Consider the following 14,472-nt stretch of genomic DNA (forward strand, 5'->3'; position numbering starts at 1 on the left):
GAAAGAAGGGAACACTTGTGATGCTGGCAAAAACCAAACAGAAAAGAACAAGTTCCAATTATTACACGGCCCCCGCGATCTCAGTCCCCCCTCCCTCTCTATGTCTTGTCATCTCATCTCACTCTCATTTATATCTTTCTCTACTTTTTATTCATTCATCTTATATTATATATATATATAGATATGTATGTATGTATATATATATATCAACATTATTAGCTTATTAAATGAAAGTCAATATACCAAATAAGTTAAAAAGCAATTATAATAATAACATTGAAAGCATAAGTGCAAAATAATAAAAACCAAAGAAGGGAAAGGAAAAAGGAAAGCAAGCGCCCGGGCAAGCAGGTGCAGAGCAGTGGCAGGAGCAGCAGTGAGACCGAACGTTAAAAGAGCGAAAACTCAAAGAATAAAAAAATCAATGTAAAAATAATTAAAAAAATAAAAAAACAAAAGAGGAAAAAGAAAAGAAATAAAAAAAAAGGTTCAGGGTTGCAGTGCTGGGAATACTAATTAATTAGTCCCACATCGGTCACCATCAAGGAAAGAGAGCAGCATAAATAGTACGGAGAGAGCTCGATGGTTAGCCTATCGCTTTTGACCTCCTCTCTCTCTCTCTCTCTCTTCCTGCCACTACTGCTCCCCTGTTCCCTTAGCCCCCCCTCCCCCTCCTTGTGTAGCCATGGGAGAAAAATAATAATAAAAAAAGTTAGGGTAACTCTTCATACATACAAAGCCCTCTTCTTCTACTTATTTACTTTTCCCCTCCTCCATATATTGCTTAATTTTCATCAAATGATTCATCAGTATTTTTTTTTTATTTTAGAGATAAGTTGTGCTTTGATTTTGCCTAAAAGTAAAAAAATATCAGTTAATTTGGATAAATCCCTTAAATTTTGTTGCAAATTAAAATGAGTTTATTTAATAAAATAAATTTATTTATAAAAAAACCAATTAACACAAGTTGTGTTTTAAAAAAAATCTCACTAACATTAGACATAACATTTGATTTGATTTAAAATAATTTTTGTGATGATAAGTTCACATGGACAAAATTGTTAGTAAATTTAGTTTGTACTTTTCAATCCACTTAATATGTTATTTAAAAATTTGATTAAAATATAAAAATAAATGTACATAACTACTATTTGTTTTATTAGCATTAGCTTTTAATATTCCATAAAAATCAGTTTAAATTTCATGAACAAAACTTCAGTTCATGTGAAATAACTGTACATGTATTGTACATATTGTGGTATTTAACGATTACACACATATTAGTTAAAAGTATGTAAAGATTCTGTTATTATTATTATGTTTTTTTTATAAATTAATGAAAAACATTTATTTATACTTTTGTATTGTACTTGAAAAATTTTAAATTGAGACCTTTTTAAATACAAATAAAGTAAAATATCGCCAAACTATAATTTGATTCCATGTGTCAAATTTTTTTTTTACCATAACATAAAAGTACATATATTGTAGAGATTGCACTATTTTGTACTCATGTAAGATATTTTTTTATGGTATGAATAAAAAAGTTTTATTTTTATTTATGTTTTATGATTGTTTTTATTTTTTTAACTCTTTAGTCCCTATCATTCTTTGTGGGCCTACATCCTTCTCACCCTAGGGTGTAGCATGATAAAAAAGTATTTCCCTTTTCCCCAGAAAACACCTTCTTTTCATTATTTACTCTTTAGTTCCCCTATTTCTGCAAGGGAAAAAGTAATCATTTTTCTAAAAACACCCCTATTATTTCTCTTATTTACTATTCAGTCATCCTGTTTTCCAGTGAAACATAAAAAAACACACACACACACATTGTAGGAAAAAATGTGAGATTTGATCAATTTTAAAGTAATTAACAACAATTATTAAAAATATTTATTTATTTGAATAAATGATAGTATAATTCTTGGGTGTTTTGGTCCTGGGGTTTATCCCAACGAAGCACAAGACCTGTCTTTTCGTTATTTACTCTTTAGTCCCTCTCTTTCTCTATATTCTCTATTCTCCCCCGCTTCTCCCGCTGCTGTTCTTCGTCTTCGTCTCCAAAGCTCTAACTTTTATGGGGATAGATCTCAACACTGTGGACGGGGATGGGGAGGAGGAGGAGGAGGAGGAGTCGCCGCTGCCGCCGCCGTGTTCTCGCGAGCACGCGCGCGGGCGTTCGGTGTGTCTTGAGCTCTGGCACGCGTGCGCCGGGCCGCTCGGCCCGCTGCCCAGAAAGGGAAGCCTTGTGGTTTACTTGCCCCAAGGCCATCTCGAGCAGCTCGGTGCTCGCGGTGCTGTAGCCGGGGCGGGGTCGAGAATTCCTCCTCATGTTTTGTGCCGCGTTGTCGATGTTCACCTTCTTGTTAGTTTGCGTGCATTTCGTCGAACATCTTGCGTGCTCTTTTGTTGTTTCTCTGAGTTTTGTTTTTGGATGTGATTTTGTAGGCGGATGCCGCTACTGATGAGGTTTATGCACGGCTGGCTCTCGTTGCCGAAGAAATGGTTGCTTTTTTGTTGAGATTTTTGAGATATTTTTTGAGGTTTTTGTTTGGGTTTTTATCTCTTTTTGGAAATTTAGCTAGTTTTGTTGCCTCAGGACGCCGAGCAGGAAGAGGACGGGTGGGAGAAGGATGGTAGTGGAGGATGCAACTCCTCGGTGGTTCCCCATATGTTTTGCAAGACGCTCACCGCTTCTGATACTAGTACGCATGGTGGATTCTCTGTTCCTCGCCGAGCTGCTGAAGATTGCTTCCCTCCATTGGTGAGTTGGGGAAAAGATGGTCCATTTGCTACCGAAGTTGTGTAAATTGTACTAAGAGTAGGGTTTTTTTTTTCGTGTTCTTTTTGGTGTAGGATTACAAACAGCTCAGGCCTTCCCAGGAGCTTGTTGCTAAGGATTTGCATGACATGGAGTGGAGATTCAGGCATATTTATAGAGGTGTGTGTTTTATGAACTGTTTTTTGGCTTTGCATTGTCTTATGAGCCTCATCATGAGGCTGTGTTTCCCCAAATATAATATATTTCTTCCAATGTATGATGAAATTGATTGTGTGCAACATGCTTTTGTGATGTTATTTGTTCTTAATTACTGGAAGCTTCATCTTTTCAGTGATACCGAAGGGTATTTTTATTGATTTCGGAAATTACATGTATGCAAGAAATCATTTTGGATGAATTCTTAGTTTTGTGTGTTTTGCAGGACAACCTCGCAGGCATCTTTTGACAACCGGGTGGAGTGCATTTGTCAATAAGAAGAAACTGGCTTCAGGGGATGCGGTGCTCTTTCTTCGGTAGGCCTCTGAAGATTTGATCAATTAAAGTGGTTTATGTTTAAACAACTTTCGTATGATTGTTTGGATTTTATTTATTTAGGGGAAATGATGGAGAACTCAGATTGGGAATAAGGAGAGCTGCACAACTTAAGAGTTGCATTCCTTTTTCAGTGCTTTGTGGCCAGAGTTTGAATATCAGCACTTTTACTACTTTGGTTGATGCTGTCTCGTCAAAAAATGTGTTCCACATTGATTACAACCCAAGGTATGGCTAAAACTGGATAAGATTTTCTAAGGAAAATTCGGTTTATTGAGAAAAGTGGTAAAGCTCTTCTTGTTGATATATCCATTCATCTAAGTGTGCTCTTTGTCACATATGGTCTTGTCCTACAAATAGTTTTTGCCTATATGGATGAGTGGTTAATGGAGCCCAAGAGAGTATCATTGATGTATGTATGGAACATTTTTTTTCTTACTTTCTGTTGCATTTGATCTCTACATCCCCTGCTCTTTTACATTTGATATGACTTGGTGTGATAGAATGATAGCATGGTATGGGATCCTCTTCTTTAGTTATCAGTGGTTGCTGGAACTAGATTTAGGTACCTTTCTCATCTATTGGTGTTTGTCTAGTCTTATTATTCTCTTCCTTTTTATCTGCTGTTGATGCTTATGTACAATTCTTGTTGTTGGATTGTACTATTCTTTTAGTATTCTCCACATCTTGCATCCCCCAACTTTGTGATTGTAACTTGTCTTTTGGTGGGCAAGTAATTTAATTTGATTTTGACTTTCGCCTAAATTCCTTTAGTTTTCGATGTTTCCCATGGTTCACTAATTGTGGTTTGCACTGTGTTTGTGTCATGTACTTTCTAAAGTATATCGTGGTCATGGAGACAACTGTGTCTAGCACTATGTTTCTTTGGCACATGCTTTTGAAGTTGCTACTGAGTGGACACTGATTAACTTCCAGGACAGTAGAGAATTTGATTCCAAATTTGTGAACAAATTGTTGAAATTAGGAAGAAAAAAAAATGTTTTCCAGCTGGTAGATTTTATCGGAATGTGTTGATGTATGTAAAATCTGGTTAGGTATCTTAATTCTTAATAACCATTCTGTTAAATTCTACTTACAGATTCTGATAAAATCTACCATCTAGCACTTTTCTTTTTCTTGCATATACGGCAGCACTTTTCATTTACTTCTGCAGATATTCACCCTGGTTAGGTAATTGTGTCTGATTATTCTGTTATTAAACTAAGTTTGTATGCCTGTCATCTTAGTTTGCATTTTTATTGTAACTTTATTGTATTTCTTCCCGATTAAGGGAAATAGCAAGTAGTCAGTGCATTATCTTTGTGTTAATAGATTTGGCAAAATTATTGTAGGTCAAGTCTGGCAGAGTTCATAATACCTTACTCAAAGTTTTTGAACGGTTTCAAGAATTCATTTTCAGTTGGTATGAGGTTCAGAATGAAGTACGAAAGTGAAGATGCAACGGAGAGGAGGTTTGGGTCATGTTATCCATGAAGAGACCAATATTTGGACAAAGTTTTGTAATGACCTTAATGCTTTCACTCTCTCTCCAGGTGCACAGGGTTGATTACTGGAATTGGTGATGCTGATCCTGTCAGATGGCCTGGTTCAAAATGGAGATGCCTATTGGTATGAATTTATACTTGTTTTTCATTGATGTAGTTTTTGCAGAGACTTTTGTGAAATTGTTGTTCTCCATAATACAAAAGCTGCATTTAAGCATTTTAAACTTGATTTTGTGGATTGTATGTTATTGCTTCCAATTATAATTTCTCATTTGGCCTCATTTGGTGCCTTGGCAGTTGTCTTAGTTTTTGTTTGTGCAGATCAAATTGGCACTATTGTTTGAGACTTGCACATGAACTCTTATGTAGTCCAGGTCTGATATAGTTTTGTCCTAAGTTTGCAATAATTCGTCAGTATCATGGAACAAGATCAACTAGTCAGTGCATTTTATTCCCATATAAGATTCTTGGAATATGATTGATTGCGTTTCGCAATCACACAATTCATCCATAGCTTGCTTGGGAAATGTTTTCCTAGGTGAATGTTGAATAGAATTTGAAATATGATCTTCATGATCATGCGCTTTCAAGACTTTCATAGGGTAAGAAATAGAGTGCAATTTTGTGGTAGCATTCCCCGGAAAGATAGTTGACAGAGGTTGCATGGTGGCTTGTGGATATTGTAAGAGTTTGTCAACCACTGGTTTTGGATGTGAATTAAAGCCTAAGCTTAGCTGGCCCGCATATTTGTTCAGGGGAAGTTTATTACCAGTCTGTTGACAATTACATATTGGCAAGTTTTCTGGCGCCATATATTATTGAATGGACGTTGGAGAGCCCTATTATGGAAAGCCATTTGTCTCTTGCTGATTACCTTCCTTGTTTTAAGTTTCATTTGATGCATATAGCTCGTGAGAGGTTACCAAACATAAAGGTGTCCAAAATATTTAGATTGACTATATTTCGATCATGACTCCAATCAAATCTTCGTTCTTTGAGAAAATAAGAATGGGCAATTTACTGATGTCTTGTGCACTAAATAACACTTTCAAAGGAAAATTTTCTTAAGAAGGTGGGTCACGTCACTGATTCAGTTCATTAGATTGCAGAGTGCCAGACATCAGACTTGAGTGGGAGATTGTTAATTAAGAACCTTACTAAATTGCTTCTGCACCAAGATAAATATGTTACATCAGCGTCATTCATTGTTCTTAATAGCACTCACATCAAGCTTACGAATGCTGCCTGTTTTTTTTTCTGTAGGTTTACTGAATTTTGTTGAATGAAAATTGAGTACCAAAGAACCTCTTAATGATCAACACTTTTTGTTTTGAAGTTTGATTCTTTAGTCTTCATTTCTTATCTTGTATGTATTAGGCTTGAATTCATAGTCATAATTTACTACAAACTAGTAAGATTTTTGTTAACCAGTGATTCTATTGTTTTTATGTTATAATTGTGGATTGCAAAGGCTTCCCTGTTATGATCTTTAGGGTTTTAAATGTTTTCTTTACTGCTTCTAGGTGAGGTGGGATGATGATGCAGTTATAAATCGACAGGATAGGGTTTCTCCTTGGGAGGTTGAACCTATTGGTTCAGCTTCTGGTCCAAATGGTCTGACTACATCTGGTTTGAAAAGAACCAGGATCTGTCCACCTTCAATCCAGCCGGACTTTCCGTTTGCAAGTAATCAGACTTGTCATTCTTGATGCCTTTTTTTCTTGTTCTTTTGTGCTTCTCTGAACATTTTTGTCCATTTGCTTGCAGATGGAAGTGCTATTACAGACTCGGGGGAATCTACAAGATTCCCGAAGGTCTTGCAAGGTCAAGAAATGATTTGTCTTCGAACTCCTCATTATGGGGTTGATGTAGCAAGTTCTCAGGGTTCTGAGCTAAGAGGTCATCAATTCTCAGACATTAGGAGTGGTATCTCTAATGGAGCTAGCTGCATGTTAGCTAGCCGAGGAAACTACATCGGAGTTCCCATAGACAACTCTGATGCTTCCTTCAAGTGCATAGGCTTTGGAGAATCCATGCGATTCCATAAGGTCTTGCAAGGTCAAGAAATTTTTCCAGGTAATCCATCACAGGGAGGAGCTTCTCTTGATGCACACATGGAAACCGATATTTTTGGATTGCCGAAAGGTGTACACCCATCTGATGACGGGACCAGATGGACGTCACCAATCCATGGCTACGGTACTCTACTTCATCAGCCGAAACCATCAGTTCAAGTGTCTTCACCATCGTCCGTGTTGATGTTTCGACAAGCATGTTTGCAGTATCCAAATACAAGATCAATCTACAGCATGAACGATAAAGATGAGCGCGGCAACTACCATGGTTTCTTCAACTGTTCTGAATTGTCTACGGGGAATGATTCATCTCTTCCCTATCAACCCCATGCTGGAGCTGCAAGGATTCACAATCCCGCATATTTCACAGAGGCAGACTTGGAAAGCAACGAAAACATCACTCGAAGTAGCTGCAGACTTTTCGGTTTCCCCTTAACCAAGGGTATTCCGATAGCAAATGAAATTGCCACTACTATGTCTGCTTCCCCAGCTCCGCCGGACATGAACCTTCCAGCTTTCTTCTCATCATCAAGTCTCGAGTGCTAATAGAAAGCCTCCGAAGAGCAGTAAGCAGGCATATCTATCTTTAAATCGAAACATCAGTAATATAAGGCGCGAGATCATTTTTCCTACGTGAAGATGATTTTGGTTATATATCTTTGTGCTGTCTTGCAACATTATATACCGACACTCGTCTTTTTAAATCCGGTGGAATCGACATTCCAGGTTCAATGAGCATGATGATGTTTTTCCTCGCGGCCTCTCGTCAGCAACACCAGTCCAGATGCAACAATGCTCTCTCAACTCTGTTTATCTGCTTGCTTGCTCTTCAATGGTAACTGTTGCAACTGACTTCTATTTAGCTCTTCAAGCAATGCTTCCTACTAATTATTGTAATTCTATGTTATCTTGCACAACTTCTAGACAATGCAATTGTTTGTTTATGCAGTATTATTAATTATGCTTCTGCTGCCCTGTTTGGTACTTTATTTTATCTGACTTTGGTACATATACAAATATATATATATATATTGTCATTTATTCCAAGGAAAATTAAAATGTGGATCATGTTTATTTTAGCAGGTACATGAATGAAAAATTATGGAAGTATTCATTGATTATGGGTCAATTCATTGGAGAAATATCATTATATTCAGCTTGCAAAATTGGCAGGTGTGACATGGACTTCATGCCCATAGAATTTCATGTACCCTTAAAAAGTTCATGGATTTCCATCTTTCAAAGCTCAATAGTCTTTAAAAAAATAAAATAAAATACTTGAATCATTGTAGAGCTCATGTCATATAAAACATTTTGTTGTGTGGGAACAAACACCACAAAGTTATGCAAGTGGCAACCATTGTTTGGGTTTAGATTTGCAACGTGGAAACATCCAAGACTAACATTTTTGTAATCTAATAAAGGGCCCTTGCATTGGATTTATATATTTATATATATTTATATTTATTATATATGTGAAAAAACAAAGGCCGACATCATGATTTACGTGGCAAAATCATGTTAATATATTAAAAAGAATAACTCCAAGTGGTGATGTCTTCTTTATCTATTTTTAACTATGCATGAGCTTTAATTGTTTATGGACTTGTGTCACATGAGGAAACGTCTGACTTATGTCATCCAAGACTTTTCAGCTCATATAATTCTATATAAAGAAAACAAAGGTCGCTGTAAATTTGGGTGTGAATGGTAATTTAACCTTATTTATTTCGAATTCCAAGCTATACAAATTTATTTGTTTACAGTTAGAGGGAAAAATAAAAATATTTTTTATTTGAGAAAGGAAAATGAACCGAGATCTTCATTTTAATATATCTATATATATATATATATATATATATCTATGTATGTATGTATATATTTGTATGAATTTTGACTTTCAATAATATATAAATAATGATGGTTTTTCGTTAAAATAATACTTATGATATGCAATGATAAGTGAATTTGCATGGTTTTTAAACTAGCCAAATCTTTGATTTTTTACAATTTATCCATAAAAAAAATCATATTTTATAAAGTTACAGTTCGAGTTTAGAGTGCTGGGTCAGGGTGTTTGCTTTTATATATATATATATATATATATATATATATATTTTAATGTATATATAAAGTGCACAACAATAAATACTAGTAATTGCCAATAACAACTCCTAACTTTACAAATCATCCATTTATATTGGATGTCCTTAAAATCCCCTTCCTTTTGAATACAATAATTTTGAAACCCCTCAAAGTATGTAATGGTGTTTGACAGAGTTAGTTTTTAATTTTTTGGACGAAATTATCTCTTACATGGGAAGTTGTGGCAAATGCGACATGGTGTGACCATAATGCATTTGCTTGCAATGATTTTTCCGCTTGGAGCGAAAAGGGTTTTTTTGTAATCCCAAGCGAAACACCATTATTGGACCATTACTGGCACCGGTTTTTTTTTCTCTTTTCGCTTCTTCATCTTTTCTCTTTCCAGGGTTGTCATTGTTGGACATCTTGTAGAGGACCGAAATTTCGTTCCACCATTGTCTCGAAGGAGAACTCCCGCTCAATTCTTCGGCAAATTCATTAGTTTGCGCTCTAAGGTATTGAGGCGAGGTAGACGATATTGAAGAAGTTCTGCAGTTTTATTTTGTTTTTACATTCTATGGGTTTTTTGGCCGTTTGATTTGTAAAGTAGTCTATTAGAAAAAGAGATTTTTCGGTTTTATGGTGTGATTATTGGATGATATTGTAATTTGCAGAGAGATTTTTCGGCTAAGGTTTTGTTTTTCATTTTCCTCTGTATATACGATCGAAAGCGATAATGTTGTGCAGAAGGAGATTTTTTGTTTGTTATGCAATCTCACATGTGTGTGTTCTTCATGGTACTGTATAATGTTTATAATGTATGTTTCCTATTTAATTTGATATGGTCGCATTATGTAGTGTTTAATAGTATCTATATAAGAAATGAGTTTTTTAGTTTAATAATATAGCTTTCCGTTTAAAATTACTAAATACTGCTTAATGTATTGCTCTTGGAGAATTGTTCTTATGGCGATCAACTTGTTAATGGGTGATGCTAATTGATTTTGGTAGTGGAGACTATGGCTGAATTGAAAGTTTACATGAGTGGACGATCACTGGGGGATCATCCGAAAGGACACCGTTTGCAGCACTCACTGAAATAGAACCACTGCATTCCAAGAGAGGGCCCTTCTTGATTCTCTGTTGCAAAGGTATGATGACCGCACCAATAAATTCATTATTGGGGCAAGCTTGCTGGGTTTCAGGCCTAAAGATGTGGCTCTCATTCTTTGTCTACGATGTGATGGAGACGCAGTCGTGTTTCAGAAGAAGAGAACACACATATCTTTTGAAGACAAGTATTTACTATTTATCAAAACCTACGAAAAACACAGAGACTCCATCAAGAAAACCTTGACCAAATTGTTCGCCAGAGGGAAGAAGAAGAGAATTTTGTAAAACTCCTTATGGTATACCTCATAAGTACTATCCTCTTCCCAAACACCTCATGCTCGGTGCCGAATTGGATAGTTGATTATATCGATAACCTATCTGGAATGGGATGATACGCATGGACGCAGGCGACGCACAAGTGGCTTATGGAGGAAGACCAACACAGGGTACCTTAAAGATTGCGCAGTCGCACTCAACATATGGTTTTAATGAGCTCACCGGCACCGGCAAGAAGTTATGTTTTGGGAAGACCGACGGATACTATGTTATGGTGAAAATAGTTTATCGAAGCAAGCGTTCTTAGGACCTATGTTGTCATCGCTCGAATGAAAAGAGGTAATAAATCATTAAGAATGTATGTTATAATTTCACATTGTATGTTAACGTTTGTCTGGAGTAACATTTTTATGTAGAAAACTTTGTTTTTGGTTAAGTTTACACATTATCGTATAACTATAGTCTTTTCCGTTTAAGATAATGTTATAGTGTTTAAAGTATTGGTTATTGTTTAAGTTTACGGGTTATCGTCTAACAATATTAGTTTTTGTTTAAGAAACCATTTATAGGTGTACTTTAATGTTCAAATTTTGTTTTTTGTGTTTCACTGAGATTGGGTTGTTTACAAATGTTAATTTCCTGAATTGATCACCGCGAATAAGGAAGAAGAAGTATTTGTTCGGGCCACTCTCCACGGAGATGACATTACTCCCACACCACTATCTCGAAGGAAATATGAGAGATCAACCTCTTCAAGGCGCATTCGATGCCATTCATAGTTTAGCAACCTAACCCGTGCACGCACTTTTTTACCGCCGTACAAGCCCCCATCCCCGGCTTGTTGCTTATGTTGAAGGATTAGAAGGACAACTATCAAATACTATGTCCCTACCAACAAATGAAATACCCAGCACAACGCTACTGGGAATAGCCTGGATGCTGCCGATGTTGCCCTGGCGCTTACCGACGACCTAATTGGGATGGCCTTCTGAGAAGGCCCGCTTTGGAAGAGGCTCGCCACGAGAAGAAAATCAACAATGTCTCTCGCTCCACCGCCTGATGTTGAAACAATAGTTGCACCATCTACAGTTGATCGAATGTATACAAGGGCAACGTTTGAGAATGTTGCCCCAACAGTAGCTCCACTTGCAGTGGACCAACCTCCAACATATGTTTCTTCGATTAATGATGTCGTCACAGGCGATGTTGACAGGTTCATTGAATCTCTTGGCAATGAAATCCCCATCTTGGTGGAACTGGCAGACGACAGTGCCTCATCGAAGGAGGACACAATTCCACAACAACATGAAGCAGTAACTACTGCCGACGAATCATTGTTTCACCAATACGAATAAACTTGTGCACCAAGCACAAAACACCAACAACTGTCGACAACATCACCTATAGAACTTTCATCAGGAGTCGAAGTCTTCTTGGTCATTCCTGGTGATGAACCCTCTGGTGATATCACAAAACCGAAAGATGCTGCTAAGGAAGGAAAAGGAAACGTCAACAAGGAAACACAAATTACTAACATGGACAGTACAGTCTTTGCAAACCAACAACATGAAGATGTGCAGAAGAATTTTCTTCCCAACAAGAAACGATATGCCGGATACACATTGTCACACCCACCCCTTCTACTGAGGTAAATGTGGCACCCATCAGTTAAAATTCTCTTTAACTCGAAACCCGACACCGCTTTTAAACAAAAATCGGATCTATAAATCACAATTTACAACTTCACACCAACTACAGGTTCAAATACATAAATACCATGAATACAATAACTCAAATTTGCGGGTACAACCGCTACAAGATCACGACACCAATAAATAGAAAGAAAGATATGGGACCCACTGCAATCTTGGACTCAACCCTCGACTAGCGCTTATACTCAATCGGGCAATCAAGGGTCCCGCTCCTGCACTACAAAGACATTCAGTTGGTTCAGTAGTGGCTTAATAATTTTTAAATACTTAAATACGATGATATATAAAATATATAAATACTAACCTTCAAATAATTTTTCCAATTTTTTTCCAAAATACCGTAATTCTAGCAAAATACATTTTTTTAAAGAACTCTCAAAACATAAATTCAACATAGATCAACATCAATTTGATTTTTCTCGAGAAAACACAAATTTCGTGGAGAGACCGCCTCATCACAATTCAAAAAAATAACATAAATCTCAAATTCAAAATACAAAGAATACCCAACACTCACCCAAAGATAACATGGTCTAGAAAACTCTCTAAACCTTCGGCAGTGCGTCAGCTAGGTTCAGAGCCGTCAAGGAACTCATGTCCTCATCGCTGACCCATCGGTTCACCGTGCCGGCGACCCCGCCACTCGATGAATATCCAGTCAGTGGCTCTACGCTCCCACTCGAACGGCCCCTCGTAGTAATCAACACCTGGGTCCACCACGCCACCTCTAAAGGGCCGGCCCGTGGGGACCCACTATCGATGAGTCGGGCCTTAGCCCGTCACCATCAAAACCATCAAGTAAATACAACAATAATACCATCCGTAGTAAATCATAACACGTGATCCTTTTCCGCGACAAGTATTCACATCACTGAAATAACCATTATTTTCCACAAAGCCAATGCCAAAAAGTATAACAATGCGATAATGCCAAGAAAGCCCGAGATTCACGATACCATTCCTATACCAGGGAATGAAAACCAATTCTACTAACAATGCCGAGTAAAACATCTTTTAATATGCTCACATGATTTCGCAAAATCACTCCAAATCAAAGCATATATACCCATCAAAAAAATAAATACATGAACCGAATAATTAAATCACATATACATGTATTTTTTTACTATTCATCAAATCACGTATAATTATACAAAACGAATGTATCAATACTGGGTTATCATGAACATCAATGGCAAACAAATATACATGATATTTCAACTATATATGGAATCAAACATGATAAAATGAAATACTTAAACATTTATTTCCAAAAATACTAGCCATTAAACAATTATTTCAAAATAATAATAATTAATCAATTATTTAAAATAATAGCCACTCACCAACTCACTCGGTGTCCTTGGGTTCCTTGCTAGACACCTAACTCCTCCCAAGCCCTAATCAACACCTAAGTAGGATAACATAATAAAAATAAATAAATACGACAACTAAAAACATAATTTATCCCAATGAAAAATACAAGAAATCAATAACCCGACTCTCAATTGGTCCCACTCACTCCAATCGGCTCAAACGCGACATCAGATAACCAAATTTGGTCTCCAATTACAATTAAGCCCAACTCAATTTGGGCTTAGACCATTATGAACCAACCTGAACCAACCCTCAATTCCATTGAACCAAACTCAAATTCACTGAACCAAACTCAATTCTTATTCAAAAATCTATTGAACCAACTTGGTTCAGTCCAAAATCCTTAACCCAAATCAATTGAACCAAACCCAAACCATCTCAACTCGATTTGATCAAACCCAACTCAACCAAACCAATTCAACTCAACCCATTTCAATTTGGTTAAAACCCAACCAATTCAATCTAACCATCATCATTAACACCTTAATCATCATCATCATCAACTTAATTAATCAAACCAAACCCTAATCTCGAGTGCTACGATGAATTGCTACGAGTAAAACCGAAAATCTCATCCTCCATTCAAGCTAGATTCATCATACATACTGATGATTTTTCAACACAAATTGAAAGCAACAATCATCTATAATCATTAAACATGTTTTTTCCTACTCAAATCCATAATTATTTTTCATCAAATCCATCAAATACACATATATACATGCATACATACACTCATTCATCAAAAATACACCAGAAAAGCCCTTACCAATTAAAACTATATCTCCCGATGAGCTCCCTCCGACCCGATCTCCAAGTCCTCTCCTTAAAACCTCCAATTTCTTCCCATTTCTTCATTTTCTTCTCTCTCGGGTTACTGTAGCGAGATGAAGGAGAAGAAGATGAACCATCAAAATCTAGAGTTTTTCTCCAACTTAAGTTTTTCAGCCGAAATTCACATTTAGTCCCTCAAAATATAATTTCTTACAAAACAGTCCCTGAAAAACTCACCAATG

The 14,472-nt window shown here is 36.6% G+C and overlaps 1 protein-coding gene across 1 annotated transcript; it reads left to right on the forward strand.

Annotated features, from left to right (window-relative positions):
- Positions 1-1,961: 1,961 nt before the first annotated feature.
- LOC120258831 (auxin response factor 15-like) lies at positions 1,962-7,882 on the forward strand. The gene is made up of 10 exons (XM_039266264.1): positions 1,962-2,365; positions 2,449-2,505; positions 2,600-2,764; positions 2,857-2,941; positions 3,204-3,294; positions 3,377-3,541; positions 4,666-4,785; positions 4,867-4,942; positions 6,342-6,504; positions 6,586-7,882. Exons 1-10 carry the CDS (start codon positions 2,078-2,080, stop codon positions 7,437-7,439), a joined length of 2,064 nt encoding a protein of 687 aa, XP_039122198.1. The 5' UTR covers positions 1,962-2,077; the 3' UTR covers positions 7,440-7,882.
- Positions 7,883-14,472: the final 6,590 nt, after the last annotated feature.

This window comes from Dioscorea cayenensis, chromosome 4, assembly GCF_009730915.1.
Source record: "Dioscorea cayenensis subsp. rotundata cultivar TDr96_F1 chromosome 4, TDr96_F1_v2_PseudoChromosome.rev07_lg8_w22 25.fasta, whole genome shotgun sequence".
Lineage (NCBI taxonomy): Eukaryota > Viridiplantae > Streptophyta > Magnoliopsida > Dioscoreales > Dioscoreaceae > Dioscorea > Dioscorea cayenensis.

Coding starts and splice junctions, on each gene's coding strand:
- LOC120258831 (XM_039266264.1), top strand. CDS start 2,078: ATGGGGATAGATCTCAACACTGTGGACGGGGATGGGGAGGAGGAGGAG. Junction 2,366..2,448: donor TTGTCGATGTTCACCTTCTT/GTTAGTTTGCGT, acceptor GTGATTTTGTAG/GCGGATGCCGCTACTGATGA. Junction 2,506..2,599: donor CTCTCGTTGCCGAAGAAATG/GTTGCTTTTTTG, acceptor TTGTTGCCTCAG/GACGCCGAGCAGGAAGAGGA.